The sequence below is a fragment of the Dysidea avara genome, chromosome 4 (assembly GCF_963678975.1).
Source record: "Dysidea avara chromosome 4, odDysAvar1.4, whole genome shotgun sequence".
Classification (NCBI taxonomy): Eukaryota; Metazoa; Porifera; class Demospongiae; order Dictyoceratida; family Dysideidae; genus Dysidea; species Dysidea avara.
The window spans coordinates 18,972,893-18,988,059 of NC_089275.1; the positions used below are offsets into that span (position 1 = coordinate 18,972,893).

A 15,167-nucleotide genomic window follows, 5' to 3' on the forward strand; every position below is an offset into this window, starting at 1 on the left:
GTGTTTATGTGTGCACAGTACAACAAAAAGTGAAAATGAAATTTAGGTACAATGAATCTCCCAATATTATCTGGACATAATAGCCCCTAATAACAATAATAAAGTATAGGATCAAAGCATAAGGAAGGAGCTCAACAGTTGTTATAAGTATTAATGTAAAAAACTGAGGTTGCTTGCTTGGAAATTTCTTCACAGTGAAGAGTGATATACATATGACTACTCTCTCTTCCCACTATATAGCACAATACAAACTGATCTCTGCATTATATGACAGAATAATTAATAATGGGTGACTAAAAGAATCAAGTACAATTCTGGGTGACTTTCAGAGAAGTTTTAGTGGAGGCACTTGACAAAACCAAAATAAAAAGTTTGTGATACTCTAATAGAGCAGTCGTGTGCCTTAATAAGACAGTCACCCAAACATCATGTGGATGCTCTATTAGAGTATCTTAAATTTTATTTACAGTTACAGTAGAACAGATCTCTTCCCGTCCTGTTCTCATAAAATCTCACCTAAACACTAACCAAACACTATTACATGGCTTCACTATGAACAATTCTCTGTGTTATATTATATGATTTTGATAACTGCGGCTGTGGGCTTTTAAAGACTACTGATTCCTATGGCTTCACATGCAAAATGATGGTTTTCATTGATCTCTGCTCTCTTTCCACTCCCTTTTGTATCAGATGTGTTTGTGGTATTTAAAGTCATCATCTCCAGTTATAAGTACTGACATTATAATTAAGACTTGGTTTATAGTGCTCTAGACCAAAAGTATGAGAACTCTACCAATTATGGATCTTTATAGTTTCTCAGTTTTGGTTCTATGTTCTTAAACTTCATCCTCTTCTACCTAAGTATATTATTTGCAACAAAAGTATGGAAGTAATTTTTAAAATGATACTGTTTCAAACCACTACAAGAATTTTTGGGGAGTTTTACAATTGAAGGGGTCAGTGGGAAAGGGGGACATGTGCCAGATTTCCATTTTATAAAAAAAATTAGAGTATTTTGTTTTAGCCATGTGAATAATCTTGTTTATAAGTAAACAACAGAATTTTAAAGTTCATGGCTTAGTTTTTAGCAAATACCATAATAATTCAATTATGTCCCTGTTTAATACCCACTAGCTATTTGGTCACCTAAATTTTCAAATGGCACTTGTCCCCTTTTGCTGCTGTCCCCTTCAATTAGCTGTAGAAGAATCAATTTTAGTGTAAAAATTACAGAATTTTGTAACCACACCATAATTTGTGCATGCTTTGTAGGATTTCACTCAGATTTACACTAAACAGATCTAGAAGTTTAATGTCTCAACTAAAACATGTTTTATTTATCAGGAGGGGAACAGTATCTCTGTTGGCTTTACAACTTCAAATAAAACACATAATTTTATTTGCGGAAGCCATAGGACATAGTTGCTTGCCCCATTAATAATGTTGGTTGTCATGACAGAACAGGTACAATCCTAATAGAACACTCATCTTAAAAGCTCCCCCAACCACAAAAGAAACCATATTAAATGCTATCCCACTAGGGACCTGTGAGGAGGCTAAGACCTGTGAATACAGGGAGTCTGAAACATGTAACTGAAACATTGAAGAATGCAGAAAAAAAAACCCAGATCCAGCAGTGACTTGATCCCCCGCAACATGCAGTCTAGGCATGTGCCAGAGGAGCCACAACAGCTGGGTTCTGTGATCTTCTCTGCATTCAGGCTTATAGAAGTAGGTGTGCATCAAAACTATACCAGCATAATAAGCTGGAGTGGTACACCAGCATAATGCTATAACTAGCATGATTATTAGGTGGATATTTCAAACTATGGAGCTTAATTCCACCCTAGTAGAGCAGTCAGTGGAAAGTGCAAATTGCAGTAGAGCCTCTTAGATCGATATACTCTCTAATAGAACAGTCACTTAGTAGCAAAAATTATGCTCTAAAAACATTTACTGATTAAAATAATGTTCTAAGATAGTTGTAAGAAATGTTGCTAATTAACGTAGGAGCATAATGGGAATACTGAAGAGCTTAACATAATAAAAATATGTAAATAAAACTTTTGGGAAATTCCTGAGCGTTAATTGGATGGCTGCAGGTTCGAGGCTGTCCAGGTCCAGTCATGGATATTTTCTTCTTTTTCCTACTTTTCAAACATACTTAGTGAAGTTAATATACACATCTTAGGCCTTCTAGTATACAGGCTCTGCCTTTTCCAAGAGTCAAAAGAAACTGATAATGGTGCTTTTAAAGAACTGATTATGATAATTTAATTATGCCAATTGCTCATCTTGTTATTCTAATTTTTTTTCACTGATCTATAGAAAAATCTGGGATAAAAACTGCTGTTCATGACCATTGCAATATTATGCGATAACATCCATTGTCAAGCAAATTTAATTTGCTTCTTGTTGGTTCACTTTGATTATGATTTACCAAGACTGAAGCCTTATTCACTGCAAGAGAAGCCCCTGACATGTTAATTATGTGGTAATATGTATCCAATCGCAAGTTAACGTGTTTGCATGGAAACCGTTACCACAGACACTTTTGTTGAGTAGCACTGCCTACTTGACTTATTGGGATGTGATCACAGGGCTGCACAAGCATGCATATACTGAAGCCATACACACACATTGCTGATCACAGCATGTACTACCTGCTATAGTACACTTAACTGTAAGGAATTGAAAGTACTAGTGTTGTTAACCTCCCCACCCGCTATGCATTACAGAGTCATGGTCTGGTCATTATTAGGAGTTCACCATTATTTCATCATCTCAGTGTTTAATGATTGTATAGAAGCAAGAGTTCATAATAATATAAGGGATGAACTCTTGATTGGAGTGACTACACTTCATGATAATGACCAATAGAATATTGAAATACTCTAATAAAGGTTATAGAGCATTCAGCTAATTCTAAATAAAGCCTCCTGCTTGCCTGTGGTATATGCCAACTTTCTGATCTGAAACATATATAATTACAAATAAGTGGTCTTAGCTGGTAAGGTATCCTCCACAAATGCATGTGCAAACTGTAAGGTTTATAGCTAACCTGAGAATTAACCCAATAATAAAAAATGTGTTAAACATGTATATCAAGTGGAGTGACCTCCTTTTCCAACTTACGTACATGTAAAAAAGATTTGGTTGTATAACGGTTTCAATTCTGTTTTGTACAATTGTACTGTATAAACACAGCCACTATTAGTATTAAGAAGATAATAATTATGATCAGGCCGTGTCATTTATATCATAAAAGCATTGACTGGAAACAGAAAACGTCATGACATCATAGTATATGACATAATGAAATGAATTATTAGCTTTTAATTTAAATAATAAATAAACTTAAATATTAAATAACCTTAAGTACTAGTACTAGCACTTTTTTGTTGCTTTTCCAGTCTCTTTGGGAAGAAAGCAACTATGATGAATGATAACAAAAATACAAAAGAGAACAGGATAAATATCTAATGAAAATCCACTGGAAATCCAATATGTTGAGTTATGTCTGACAGAGATAAGGAGTAAAGGGCACCAAACATCAGTGGAGAAAATGTCCTGGATAAAAGCAATAAAAGTAGTGGCATTTCTATTCAGTGTGCAAGTGTGTGTGAATGTACATGTGTATGTGCACAAGTGTGTGTGTGTGTGTGTATGTTTCTTGCTCACACTGCTCCAATCTACCCAGCTGTTAAAATGGGGACCTGCATGGTGGTCTGGTGTCAACCGGGGAAGCAGCCCACCCAGCTGTAACATCAACGGGTACCTGGTGTAAACTGGGGAAGCAGCCCACCCATCAATGGGTACCTGGTGTAAACTGGGGAAGCAAATGCTCAACTGTCCATGTCTCATATAGCAGTTGATGATCCAGGTGGGACTTCGGGTGCCCACACTTTCACCTGTGAGACATGGTACAGCCTCCTGGGGGTTACTATTCCTGTCCCAGGAGGGCATGCCTGTGCTGACTCATAGTACCTGAGTAGTGCACAGGTGCCCCAGTGCTGGCTACTGGGCAGCGTTACCGTGTAGCGGCAGCTTAAGGCTTTGCTTTGTGCGTGTGCGTGTGTATATGCATGGTGAATTTGCATTGTGTATGTAAAGTGCAGTAGTTGTCAGTACAACTAACCTGAACAAACTGGTCACTGTTATTGCCAGACCATTCACTGCTCCCAATTTATCAGGTGTAAGTGAGTTATTAATGAAGAGTGCTTGACATATAAAACAATTGTTTAAAGTTGAGTGAATAGTCAGTAATGATAAAATCAGGATAATTCACAACACAGGCTTACTGCAAACAACAATTAAGTAAAACATAAAAATTCTGAATGTACAAACAGTTTGTACATACTTTCCACTGGTATATGTAAGTGATGGAAAGAGAAGTATGACAACAACTAAAATTGAATTGTTGATCAGAAATGTCTACAGTAAGAAACAAATCAAGTTAATTTTATTAATATACAGACATCTAAAAGCTCACCATTATAGTGTCAAATCTCTTTTCCATCTGTAATATAAACACACAGTAACTTTAAATAACTATTCTGTTACATTTACCTTCCATACATACAGTACATATAGGTAGCTACATAGTGTAAAGAAATTCCAGTGTGTGGGAATGTCAAAGTGCAGTGCTGGGTGATAACTACTATACAGCTAGATGATAACTATAGACCCAACGATAAGTAACTTATCACCCTGCAGTGCAGCCATTCAGACTAGTTCATGGCATCATAACTATGATTGGTATTGTTTACCTGGACACTGTTGCTTCATAAAATTGTTTCATTGCTACAGTATAATAGTGTCTGTCTAATAGCAATGAAGTTAAATCTATTCGTGACCTAGACAAAATCTTGTGAGCTTACTTTAAAATTCTGTGCACTGGGATATAAAATAGGTACATACATCCTCTATACTTGGATATCATTGTTATGACACTCGACCTCATCCTCGCTCTACCTTATAGTCTTGTGTACTAACAACAATATCATCATTGTAATGGGAGACAACAGTATGAATTTATTTGTCTATTTCACAATATATTAATTATAATACAAAGTTGACCCTAACAAATCAAAACACCCTTACTGAAAAAAGACCAGTAATATTAGTATGTTAGTTGTGGGATAAAAGCAGGACTGGGGGACAAGGACTCAGCAACTCGACAAACGAAATCCAACTACACAACGAAGATATATCATACACATTTGCAGCTAATGGTTGACCCGAGAATTGTACAGCACATTTACCACTTTTGTTCATGCTCATAACAGATTGAGATACTCTAATAGAGCAGTTGTGAAATTATTAAAATTTTGATTTACTCACAACTTGTAGAACTGCTTTAAGTCAGCAAATCAAATAATGGGATTTACATTATAGAAGCTGTTGATTGAAGCTAATTAAGCACTGTGGGAGACAACCGGTGCAAATCTGTAGCAATAATTCTCACTGAGCTAATAATTATCTCCTTTCTGCCCTAAGATAGTTACCTATAGCAAATTATCTGGTTAACTCTCCTCTATTCTATATAGCTACTGTACAATTGCTGAGTTATAATTACAGCCGTGCCATGATATAGAAGCTGTGATGGCTTTATAAAGTCATATTACATAGCTTAGAATTTCAAGAATAATTCCTCTTGCTGTTTACAATAATAACTGTACATGGTGACCAAATTTTAAACACCAGTCACACTGAGTGAGAGTATATGTGTAAACTCATTTAAGTACGTATGTGATACTCTGATTGTTTTGTTAGGAAGTGACTGCTCTATTACAGTATTTTAATAGATGCTTGTTGGGGCTCCACTAGTACTGCATATGTTGTACACATTCATTGTTATCTGTTTCTGTTCCCACCATTCTGTCCCTCTTTATAGCCTCCAATTTTCCTGTCCCCATCCTGTACAGTATGTTAGCTTAACTTACTGGATTGTACACTATCAGTGACAATGGAGTCATCAGTACTCCCACTATACCCAGGGTGGTACCAATATTGCTGAGAGTGAAATCTAATCCACCTGTACAGTGAAATATATATGTTTGTACTCAAAGTACAGACTTATCACTATGCATATCATGTGTACATACTAATATTGCTGCAGTTGCTCAATAGAAAACAACTCTATATTGAACAACTATGTGTTAAAAGATCTGTGTCAGGACTATGTATGTCGGGAACTTATAAGCACCGAAGCGTACTTCTATGAATGGTTTTTAAAATTGTAACACATGCAATTTTGGTAGAAACTTTTCCTCATAATCAGTGTTTAGATACTTATCCCTACATACAGTGTATGCAGCTAGTTATGTAGCTAAATAACTATTTAGTGTGTATGATTAGTGAATTTCCCTGGAGGTTAAGAAATAATCATTCATGAAAAATTTCCTCCTTAAAAATAGTCTGCTATACCATTGGAAAAAAGAAAGCTGTCCATGCAGTCATGCACACATAAAATTGAAAGTATCTCTGTAAAGTTTAGTTAAAATCCATACGTACGTACATGCATGTACAACCAGCTAACAATAATTTTTCTATAAAACTTCATGTCAATAACCACTATACAATTATACACTTCTCATCATACCTAGTGATCTATCAGTAGAGGCCCACAATGAATAACACTCATCAAATCCAATAGTAGCAAATGAAAATAGTCCATATAAAAACACTGTACTAAATGTCACCTTGTCTCTAAGAAAGGGATAAATGTATGTAGCTCTGATGTAAGTACACACTCAATATTAGAATATTGTACTTTATTAAGCTCAGAAATACTTGACAACCAGATGACAAGTGTTGTGTGGACTGTTTTACTCTTTGTTTGAGTTTCAACGATCTTTTTACTATCACAGCTTCTCCTTCATCAACCAAAAACACATCCATAATTACTGTATCCTCTCCATTATCATCTTTATCAACTACCTCAGTACCACCCTGTATTGATGTGCTTTGTGATGGGAAATCTTCTGCTGATTTTAGGTCAGTTTCTAGCTCATATGTATTATTATTGGGTTCATTATGTGGTTCTAGACCAGTTTTTATTGATGAATCATTTATATCATTAGTCAAGCCATTGCTATCATCTTCATTGCTGTAAGTAATGATAACATAGATTTGTATAGATCTCCCAAACACACTGCACAAATTATATATTACTATAACACATGCACTCATTACAATAATAATTATGTGACTGTCAGCTATATAGTTCACACCAACGTTTTTTTTTTATAATTTAAAAAATGTATTGAACAATGATGGTAAAATTAAATGATGCCTACTATGAAGAATACATTATGCAAGTTTTAAATGCTCTGTTACCAAGTAAAGCCAGTCTCAAATTTATGCAGCCATCTTTATTGCCTCCAAAATGTTATGTGTTTTACATGTATTTGTTTACATTGAGATAGAGGTACATAATATGCCTGTACTAATTACCTACTTGTGTGGATGAGTGAATACAGGGCTAAAACTATAACCATACTTTGAATGGTGCCCAGTGAATTTGCTAAGTCATGGTGAACACATTGATGGCCCGGGTAGTTTGAAAATTGAGGTACAAGTTAGTGGCTATAATAAAATTGTTGACTTTAATTCTTTAAAACTGCTTATCTCAAGACTTCTTATGAGCGATTTGGATTATTTTTCAAAAATCTGGTCACAAATCTTTCTGACAGTACCAGCATAACTTGTAAACGATAGCAAGCACATGTATGAAATTTACACAAGAGATGCATCAATCTATTACCTTTCAGACCACTTTTAGTATTTGTAGCTGCTTGTAGAGTTTCTCACCAATTAAGATAGAAAATCTGAGCAGTTGGACGAGTGAAGTAGTATCACGAGTACTCACAAAAAGGAGGACGATGTGGGGTGGGCAAGAGATAGACTTCAAAATGGACAACTGAAGTCCAAACATGAGATTACAGGACTGTGCTGGCTTATTAGTGGCTGATATGCAGTAAAATCAACAGAAAAATGTTTGGCCAATATTATCAGCAATAAACCACTGGTTCTTGCCAAGTCAGGCCCTTCACAAGGTCAGAAATTGCCATTCAAGCTCTCCACACCACCCAGAAAAGACATCTGTTAAAAAGTTTTAAATGGTTTGGTAGTAAAGACAGACAAAATGAGTGCTTGCCACTACAAGTTTTGCAATAAGTGATTCTTTGATTGATGAACTGACTTTGGTATTACTGAATTTGCTATCAGCTCATAAAGTAAGACTTACAGGTTAGGATCCACCCCTGTTCTGGTACATTAACAGTTCAATGTCCTAATGCTGGATCTATTTGTGATTTTGACAGGAATGTGGGAAATATTTTAGCAAGTTTTCCTCTATACTCTTGCATTCAATGCACTGCAGATGAGTATTTTGTTTGGAAAAAATAAAATAAATGTTACTTTGACACATCAGTGAAGTCACTGACAAGATGGCTGTCTGACACTAAAGGTATGCACACAGGCAGTTATTCAGATGGTATTTCTGAATCAGCCTTATAGTAGCTATAATGGTTATCATCAAAGCTTTTCCTACCAAGATCTGCACCAGCACTACCTTATTGTTTCAACATAGCTGCTATTGTTGCACTACCCACAACCAAAAATTATTTATAATCAATGTCAGTCACTAAAATTCAGTAGACGCCTGTTAAGACACATAGTAGTGTGTCAGGCAGCCAAGAAAGCTGATGCGCCACACTGTGTGCATATTGATAGGAAGAAAGAAAATGCAATTTTCATGCATGCACGTATCATGCATGAATAGTATCCATGACCCCTTCTTTAAAGCACATCACTTTTGCATTATAACTCGCCAGGTAGGGCAACCCACGCAGCAAATTTGATTAAATTTACACTAGCCTTTTGTAACATATGGGCATTCAAAATTCAGGTTTTTGCTTTGTTTTTTCTTCTTGCGCCTTAGGGGTCTACAGTGGCTTAGATTTCTTTTCACACAATTCGCAAGACTTGCTATAAAATGCAAATGTGTATCCAGTTTCTACTGCTTACACTTCAAGTATTGTACCAAGCTACATGTGCTGGTATGTAAGTTTATCGTATAATTTTACTTCATGAGTATACTCAACACAGACACAACTCCATATATAGTCATAGAGATATTGCATATGTGATAGTGGTTGTGTCCTGTGTTCCTGCAATCAACTTACACTTTATCAGGTTTATAAGGTTTATCAGGCAGGAGAAAACCAACTGCAATAACTCCCAATGCACTCAGAAATGCTGCAAACATGCGGGCACACTGCCAAACAATGTTCTCCAATAGATGAAACAAATAGGACGTGCGCCTGTGCGTGCAACAACTTGAAACAAATAGGGCCATACGTCACAATTTTTTTTACGGTAGTCGATATCTAAACAACTGTTAATAGTTATTGCCATGTATCCATGAGGTACTTGTCATTCTGGGGCTAGCAGGAAGGCTAGTCACAAGGCTAAGTCGACCAGCGCGTGGAAGAAGTGTCTCCGTCTTTTTGCTGCCGGTGAGAAATTCAAAAGAGGAGAACAACCACCTAAAGGATCGCACTGGGAGTCAGTGATACGGATAATAATGGCTTGCCCTGCTCATGAAGGTGGGAACAGGACCTGTACCTGCCAGTACCACCCCTCCGTAAGTCATTTTGCTGTAATGATCGCGCTTTTCGTATACTAGGCATGGTGAGATGTGTTATAAAATCATCATAGTAGTGATTTGATGTCTGTGCATTATATATGGTATATATGCACATACAGAGCCCACATGTGCAATCCCAGACTGTTGCTGCATCTACTGGTGATGCTAGTGGTTCTGAGAGACAGGTATTTGAAAATCTATACCTGTTTCTTTTTTTGTTAACTTCCCTTGTGCCGACATCAGGAATTGATTACTTCTTTTGTACAACCCCTAGCCACAGTTGCCTCAGATATCTCAGATACAATTCCAATGGGACAGGTAATATTTGCTTGCAAATTACTGATTACACATACATGTTACTACAGGATGTGGAGGGTGCCCATACTTCCTCTGCTTCAAGATCTCTTACTACCTCTTTAATTTGTACTACCCCTTCGGTATCGTCAATTACCCCATCCTTAAGACCTCTTACCCCATCGCCAATCCTTCTTACCCCTTCCTCGGTATCTCTTACTCTTTCTTCAGTCCTTCTTATCCCATCATCAATGTCCCTTCCCTCATCATTAACTTCTAAAACCACTACTAGTGTAACAATGGTAAGTATACATTTAAACTCTTGCCTATTTTATATGATTTCAATGTGCAGGCACCTACAAGCTACCAAAGAACTCATAGGAGCACACACGCATCCTTGACATGGCCTGTAAGTACATGTAAATACGGTGATGTGATTTTTATGTGTGGAGCACAGGTTAGTGTTTGTGTGTATAAGCCAAAGGTAGTGGCCTGGCAGCAGGATCCTGCCACCAGTGTAATTGTATCCACCACGATATCCTCTGCATTCACTAGTGTATCAGTCTCCTCCTCGCCAACAAGATCCAGTGTGAATACTAGTCCCTCCATGCCATCTACCATCATTATGCCTCCCCCAACAGCCAGCATTGTAGCCAGGAGTCAGTATCTGGTATGAAAGATGAGTCTTGAAATTTATAGTGCTTTTATATGTGTGTGTGCGTGTGTGCGTGTGTGTGTGTGTGTGTAGGCCTCAGTGGTTGCTGGCGCCACACCACAGTCAGCTGATGCTGCACATGTTAATGCCACACTTGTACCCAAAACAGTGGAGGTAATTGTAGCAGCAAAGAATTGCAGTGGGATAATTTTATTACAAAATTCAGAACGCTGTGTCACTGTTGCCATTCACTGCTGGTGGTGATTATGTTGAAAAACATACTCCGACTTCAGTAAGGGGCTTATTTAATATTAACATTATCTTTTCATATGTTTAAACAGAAGTTAAGCTGCCAACCTACTGACTATGCTCTCCGCTTGCCTGCTGCATGGAGAGACCACATGAATGTTGGTGACCAGCAATGGATTGGCAGAACTGTGTTTTCTGCACAGAACATTATCAGTGACACAGTTGCTGCAAAGCTGTGGTGGTACCCTCCAATAGCAGATCTAAAGACAACTCAACCAAAGCCAGAGTCCTATGTTTTACGACGGATTTGTGTTTGGATGCCATGGAGAGCATGGTCCATTGATTTAAAGTGCCCCGATTTCCACTTGAGGTCACTGCAGTAAGTAAAGTAATTAAGTAAGGTGTGCAAAATTTGAATTGCGATTTTAATAGTTCAAAGGGTCTTTACAAGAAGACAATCAGAAGAGTAGTTGATCTGAGGGACTACAACTATCTTGCAACTGAAGAACTTGGCTGTGATTGGTGCAATAAAGCTTTTCTGAGCTGGGATTCTCGGTAAGGATTCATTGCAAGAATTACTTATAAATAATACTGCTTTACTTCCCAGGCTATTGAATCAGCTGACTGAATCACAGCGTTCACTGTTTCCAGCCATCCTAACCCATCGGCTGGCTTGTGATAAGGCTGTGGTGTCCCTGTTGCAAGGTAGAACTCTTGGGAATAGTCCCACTGCACTACGCAATGCTGTGTTTGAAGTACACAGAGAAGAGTGGACAAGAAAACAGCTCAGATACCTTGATGACTGTCGAAAGTACAAGTGAGTTTAGTACTTGAAATAATAACAATACTTTACTGGATGTGTTTGAATAGGCAAGGCAAGACAGGACTGCTATCAGAAACTCCTCCTGTGTTTGCAGACCCAGTGCCATTTGAAGGACTGCCAAGTGATCGGTTAGAACTCTTGCATGTATGTGTGCATGCTTGTATGCTATTTGGCATTTGTAGATGGTTTATGTCAGTGTACGCCAGGGACATTCTCAGCAGGCTCCCTCAACTTCTCGCCACTTGCACTGGAGTGTTTGGTTCAGTGTTAAAGATCGATTCAACAAAAAAAGTGTGTGGGAAGTTGCAGGGAATTGCAGCTGGGAGTGCCTCCTGGTGTACCAACATTAGCAATGAGAGGGGTGAGGTCCTTATTTCAGTACTAACCGAGTCGAGGGACTGGAAGGTCTTCGTCCTATGGCAATGGGACTAAATAGAAGGTTTGTCTTTAAAACATATCTGGGCTCATTCTACTTTCACTATAAGTATGACAAGGCCAGGCAGGACCCTCCACATTACCTTGTAGAGAGTTCAGCTACAAAGAAACCACCATGTAGAAAATGCAGCCACAAACAAATTGCCCTGTAGAAAGATCAGTTAGAAGAAGTTACCTTTTAGAGAGTTCAGCTACAAAGAAACCACCCTGTAGAGAGATCAGCTAGAAGAAGTTACCTTGTAGAGAGTTCAGCTACAAAGAAACCACCATGTAGAGAGTTCAGCTGCAAAGAAATCACCCTGTATAAAATTCTGCCACAAACAAATTGCCCTGTAGAAAGATCAGTTAGAAGAAGTTACCCTGTAGAGAGTTCAGCTACAAAGAAACCATTTTGTAAAGAGCTCAGCTGCAAACAAATCACCTGTACAGAATTCAGCTACGAACAAATCACCCTGTAGAGAGATCAGCTAGAAGAAGTTACCTTGTAGATAGTTCAGCTACAAACAAATCTCCCTGTAGAGAGATCAGCTAGAAGAAATTACCTTGTAGAGAGTTCAGCTACAAACAAATCACCCTGTAGAGAGATCAGCTAGAAGAAGTTACCTTGTAGAGAGTTCAGCTACAAAGAAACCACCATGTAGAGAGTTCAGCTGCAAAGAAATCACCCTGTAGAAAATTCTGCCACAAACAAATTGCCCTGTAGAAAGATCAGTTATAAGAAGTTACCTTTTAGAGAGTTTAGCTACAAAGAAACCATTCTGTAAAGAGCTCAGCTGCAAACAAATCACCTGTACAGAATTCAGCTACAAACAAATCATCCTGTAGAGAGATCAGCTAGAAGAAGTTACCTTGTAGATAGTTCAGCTACAAACAAATCTCCCTGTAGAGAGATCAGCTAGAAGAAATTACCTTGTAGAGAGATCAGCTACAAAGAAACCATCATTTAGAAAGTTCAGCTTCAAACAAATCACCTGTAGAGAGTTCAGCTACAAAAAAATCTCCCTGTAGAGAGATCAGCTAGAAGAAGTTACCTTGTAGATAGTTGAGCTACAAACAAATCATCCTATTGAAAGATCAGCTAGAAGAAGTCACCTTGTAGAAAGTTCAGTTAAAAAGAAACCACCATGTAGAGAGTTCAGCTACAAACTAGCCACCTTGTAGAGACATCAGCTAGAAAAGTTACCTTGTAGAGAGTTCAGCTACAAACAAATCTCCCTGTAGAGAGATCAACTAGAAGAAATTACCTTGTAGAGAGTTCAGCTACAAAGAATCCATTCTGTAAAGAGCTCAGCTGCAAACAAATCACCTGTACAGAATTCAGCTTCAAACAAATCACCCTGTAGAGAGATCAGCTAGAAGATATTACCTTGTAGATAGTTCAGCTACAAACAAATCACCCTGTAGAAAGATCAGTTAGAAGAAGTTACCTTTTAGAGAGTTCAGCTACAAAGAAACCATTCTGTAAAGAGCTCAGCTGCAAACAAATCACCTGTACAGAATTCAGCTACAAACAAATCACCTGTAGAGAGTTCAGCTACAAACAAATCTCCCTGTAGAGAGATCAGCTAGAAGAAGTTACCTTGTAGAGAGTGAAGCTACAAACAAATCACCCTATTGAAAGATCAGCTAGAAGAAGTCACCTTGTAGAAAGTTCAGTTACAAAAAGAAACCACCATGTAGAGAGTTCAGCTACAAACTAGTCACCTTGTAGAGACATCAGCTAGAAAAGTTACCTTGTAGAGAGTTCAGCTACAAAGAAACCATTCTGTAAAGAGCTCAGCTGCAAACAAATCACCTGTACAGAATTCAGCTACAAACAAATCACCCTGTAGAGAGATCAACTAGAAGAAATTACCTTGTAGATAGTTCAGCTACAAACAAATCACCCAGTAGAAAGATCAGTTAGAAGAAGTTACTTTGTAGAGAGTTCAGCTACAAAGAAACCGTAAAGAGCTCAGCTGCAAACAAATCACCTGTACAGAATTCAGCTACAAACAAATCACCCTGTAGAGAGATCAGCTAGAAGAAGTTACCTTGTAGATAGTTCAGCTACAAACAAATCTCCCTGTAGAGAGGTCAGCTAGAAGAAATTACCTTGTAGAGAGTTCAGCTACAAAGAAACCATCATGCAGAGAGTTCAGCTGCAAAGAAATCACCACTGCCCAAGTTTCAAGGCAATAGCTCTTTCCAATCTGAAGTTATCAATTGTCAAAGTTGGCAAATTGGATGTGTGGAAGGCCCCTTTTCGCAAATCCGGTCACATAATTATGTATTATATGTGACCGGATTTACGAAAAAGGGTCTTCCACACACATCCAATTCTATGAACTTGAATGACCATACCTTTGTGCTCAAAGAAGATACTAACCTGAAATTTTGTTCATGTATTAACCTATGTTGTTACTCATCACTGTCCAAATTTCAAGGCAATACTATTTTCCTATCTGACATTATGAACTGCCAAAGTTTGTAAATTGGAATCCGGTCACATATATATAATTTGTACATTTACTGATAAAATATTTAAAGTGCATCTACTTCATCTTTTCTTCTTCCTGTAGTAAAGAAAAAAAACATAGGTTAAAAAAGTCCCAAAGCTGGCCATAGGCCGGCTTTGGGGTATACAAATACAAAAAGAAATGAAATCTAATCCAAAACAGCCAAGCTGTAAAAAAAGTGTGCGGCCCTCAGAAAGACTATGGTGAAAAAAGATGTGAAATCCAAGGTGGCGGCCAAGAAATGGCTGTGATGGTAGGTTAATGGTAAAAATTTTAATAACGACAATTCAGGTGAATTTTTGTGCCGCTTCACAAAATTTACCTGAATTGTCATTATTAAAATTTTTACCATTAACCTACCATCACAGCCATTTCTTGGCCGCCACCTTGGATTTTACATCTTTTTTCACCATAGCCTTTCTGAGGGCCGCACACTTTTTTTACAGCTTGTCTGTTTTGGATTAGATTAGAGTATCTCGATCTCGCATATGCTACACGTAGTTGGCTTTGGAATCATAACTCAGTGGTTTGTAATCTGATTCTTCTGTACTACTG

General features: G+C 37.7%; 2 protein-coding genes across 2 annotated transcripts; one reads left to right on the forward strand and one right to left on the reverse strand.

The window, feature by feature from the left end:
- Positions 1–3,332: 3,332 nt before the first annotated feature.
- On the reverse strand, positions 3,333–7,459 carry LOC136254051 (uncharacterized). Its single transcript, XM_066046702.1, has 7 exons — positions 6,779–7,459; positions 6,608–6,714; positions 5,949–6,040; positions 4,496–4,522; positions 4,364–4,437; positions 4,142–4,303; positions 3,333–3,573 (listed from the first exon to the last, which is right to left on the reverse strand). Exons 1-6 carry the CDS (start codon positions 7,195–7,197, stop codon positions 4,288–4,290), a joined length of 735 nt encoding a protein of 244 aa, XP_065902774.1. The 5' UTR covers positions 7,198–7,459; the 3' UTR covers positions 3,333–3,573; positions 4,142–4,287.
- Positions 7,460–9,004: 1,545 nt separating this feature from the next.
- Positions 9,005–12,111, forward strand: LOC136253637 (mucin-5AC-like). The gene is made up of 13 exons (XM_066046301.1): positions 9,005–9,068; positions 9,438–9,617; positions 9,698–9,702; positions 9,778–9,843; positions 9,902–9,976; positions 10,024–10,254; positions 10,305–10,622; positions 10,701–10,781; positions 10,949–11,235; positions 11,289–11,411; positions 11,464–11,673; positions 11,727–11,807; positions 11,862–12,111. Exons 1-13 carry the CDS (start codon positions 9,005–9,007, stop codon positions 12,109–12,111), a joined length of 1,971 nt encoding a protein of 656 aa, XP_065902373.1.
- Positions 12,112–15,167: the final 3,056 nt, after the last annotated feature.

Coding starts and splice junctions, on each gene's coding strand:
- LOC136253637 (XM_066046301.1), top strand. CDS start 9,005: ATGCAAATGTGTATCCAGTTTCTACTGCTTACACTTCAAGTATTGTAC. Junction 9,844..9,901: donor CTAGTGGTTCTGAGAGACAG/GTATTTGAAAAT, acceptor TGCCGACATCAG/GAATTGATTACTTCTTTTGT. Junction 11,808..11,861: donor GAAGGACTGCCAAGTGATCG/GTTAGAACTCTT, acceptor TGGCATTTGTAG/ATGGTTTATGTCAGTGTACG.
- LOC136254051 (XM_066046702.1), bottom strand. CDS start 7,197: ATGAGTGCATGTGTTATAGTAATATATAATTTGTGCAGTGTGTTTGGG. Junction 6,715..6,778: donor GTATTTCTGAGCTTAATAAA/GTACAATATTCT, acceptor TCCCTTTCTTAG/AGACAAGGTGACATTTAGTA. Junction 4,523..5,948: donor CACTGATAGTGTACAATCCA/GTAAGTTAAGCT, acceptor TTTATATTACAG/ATGGAAAAGAGATTTGACAC.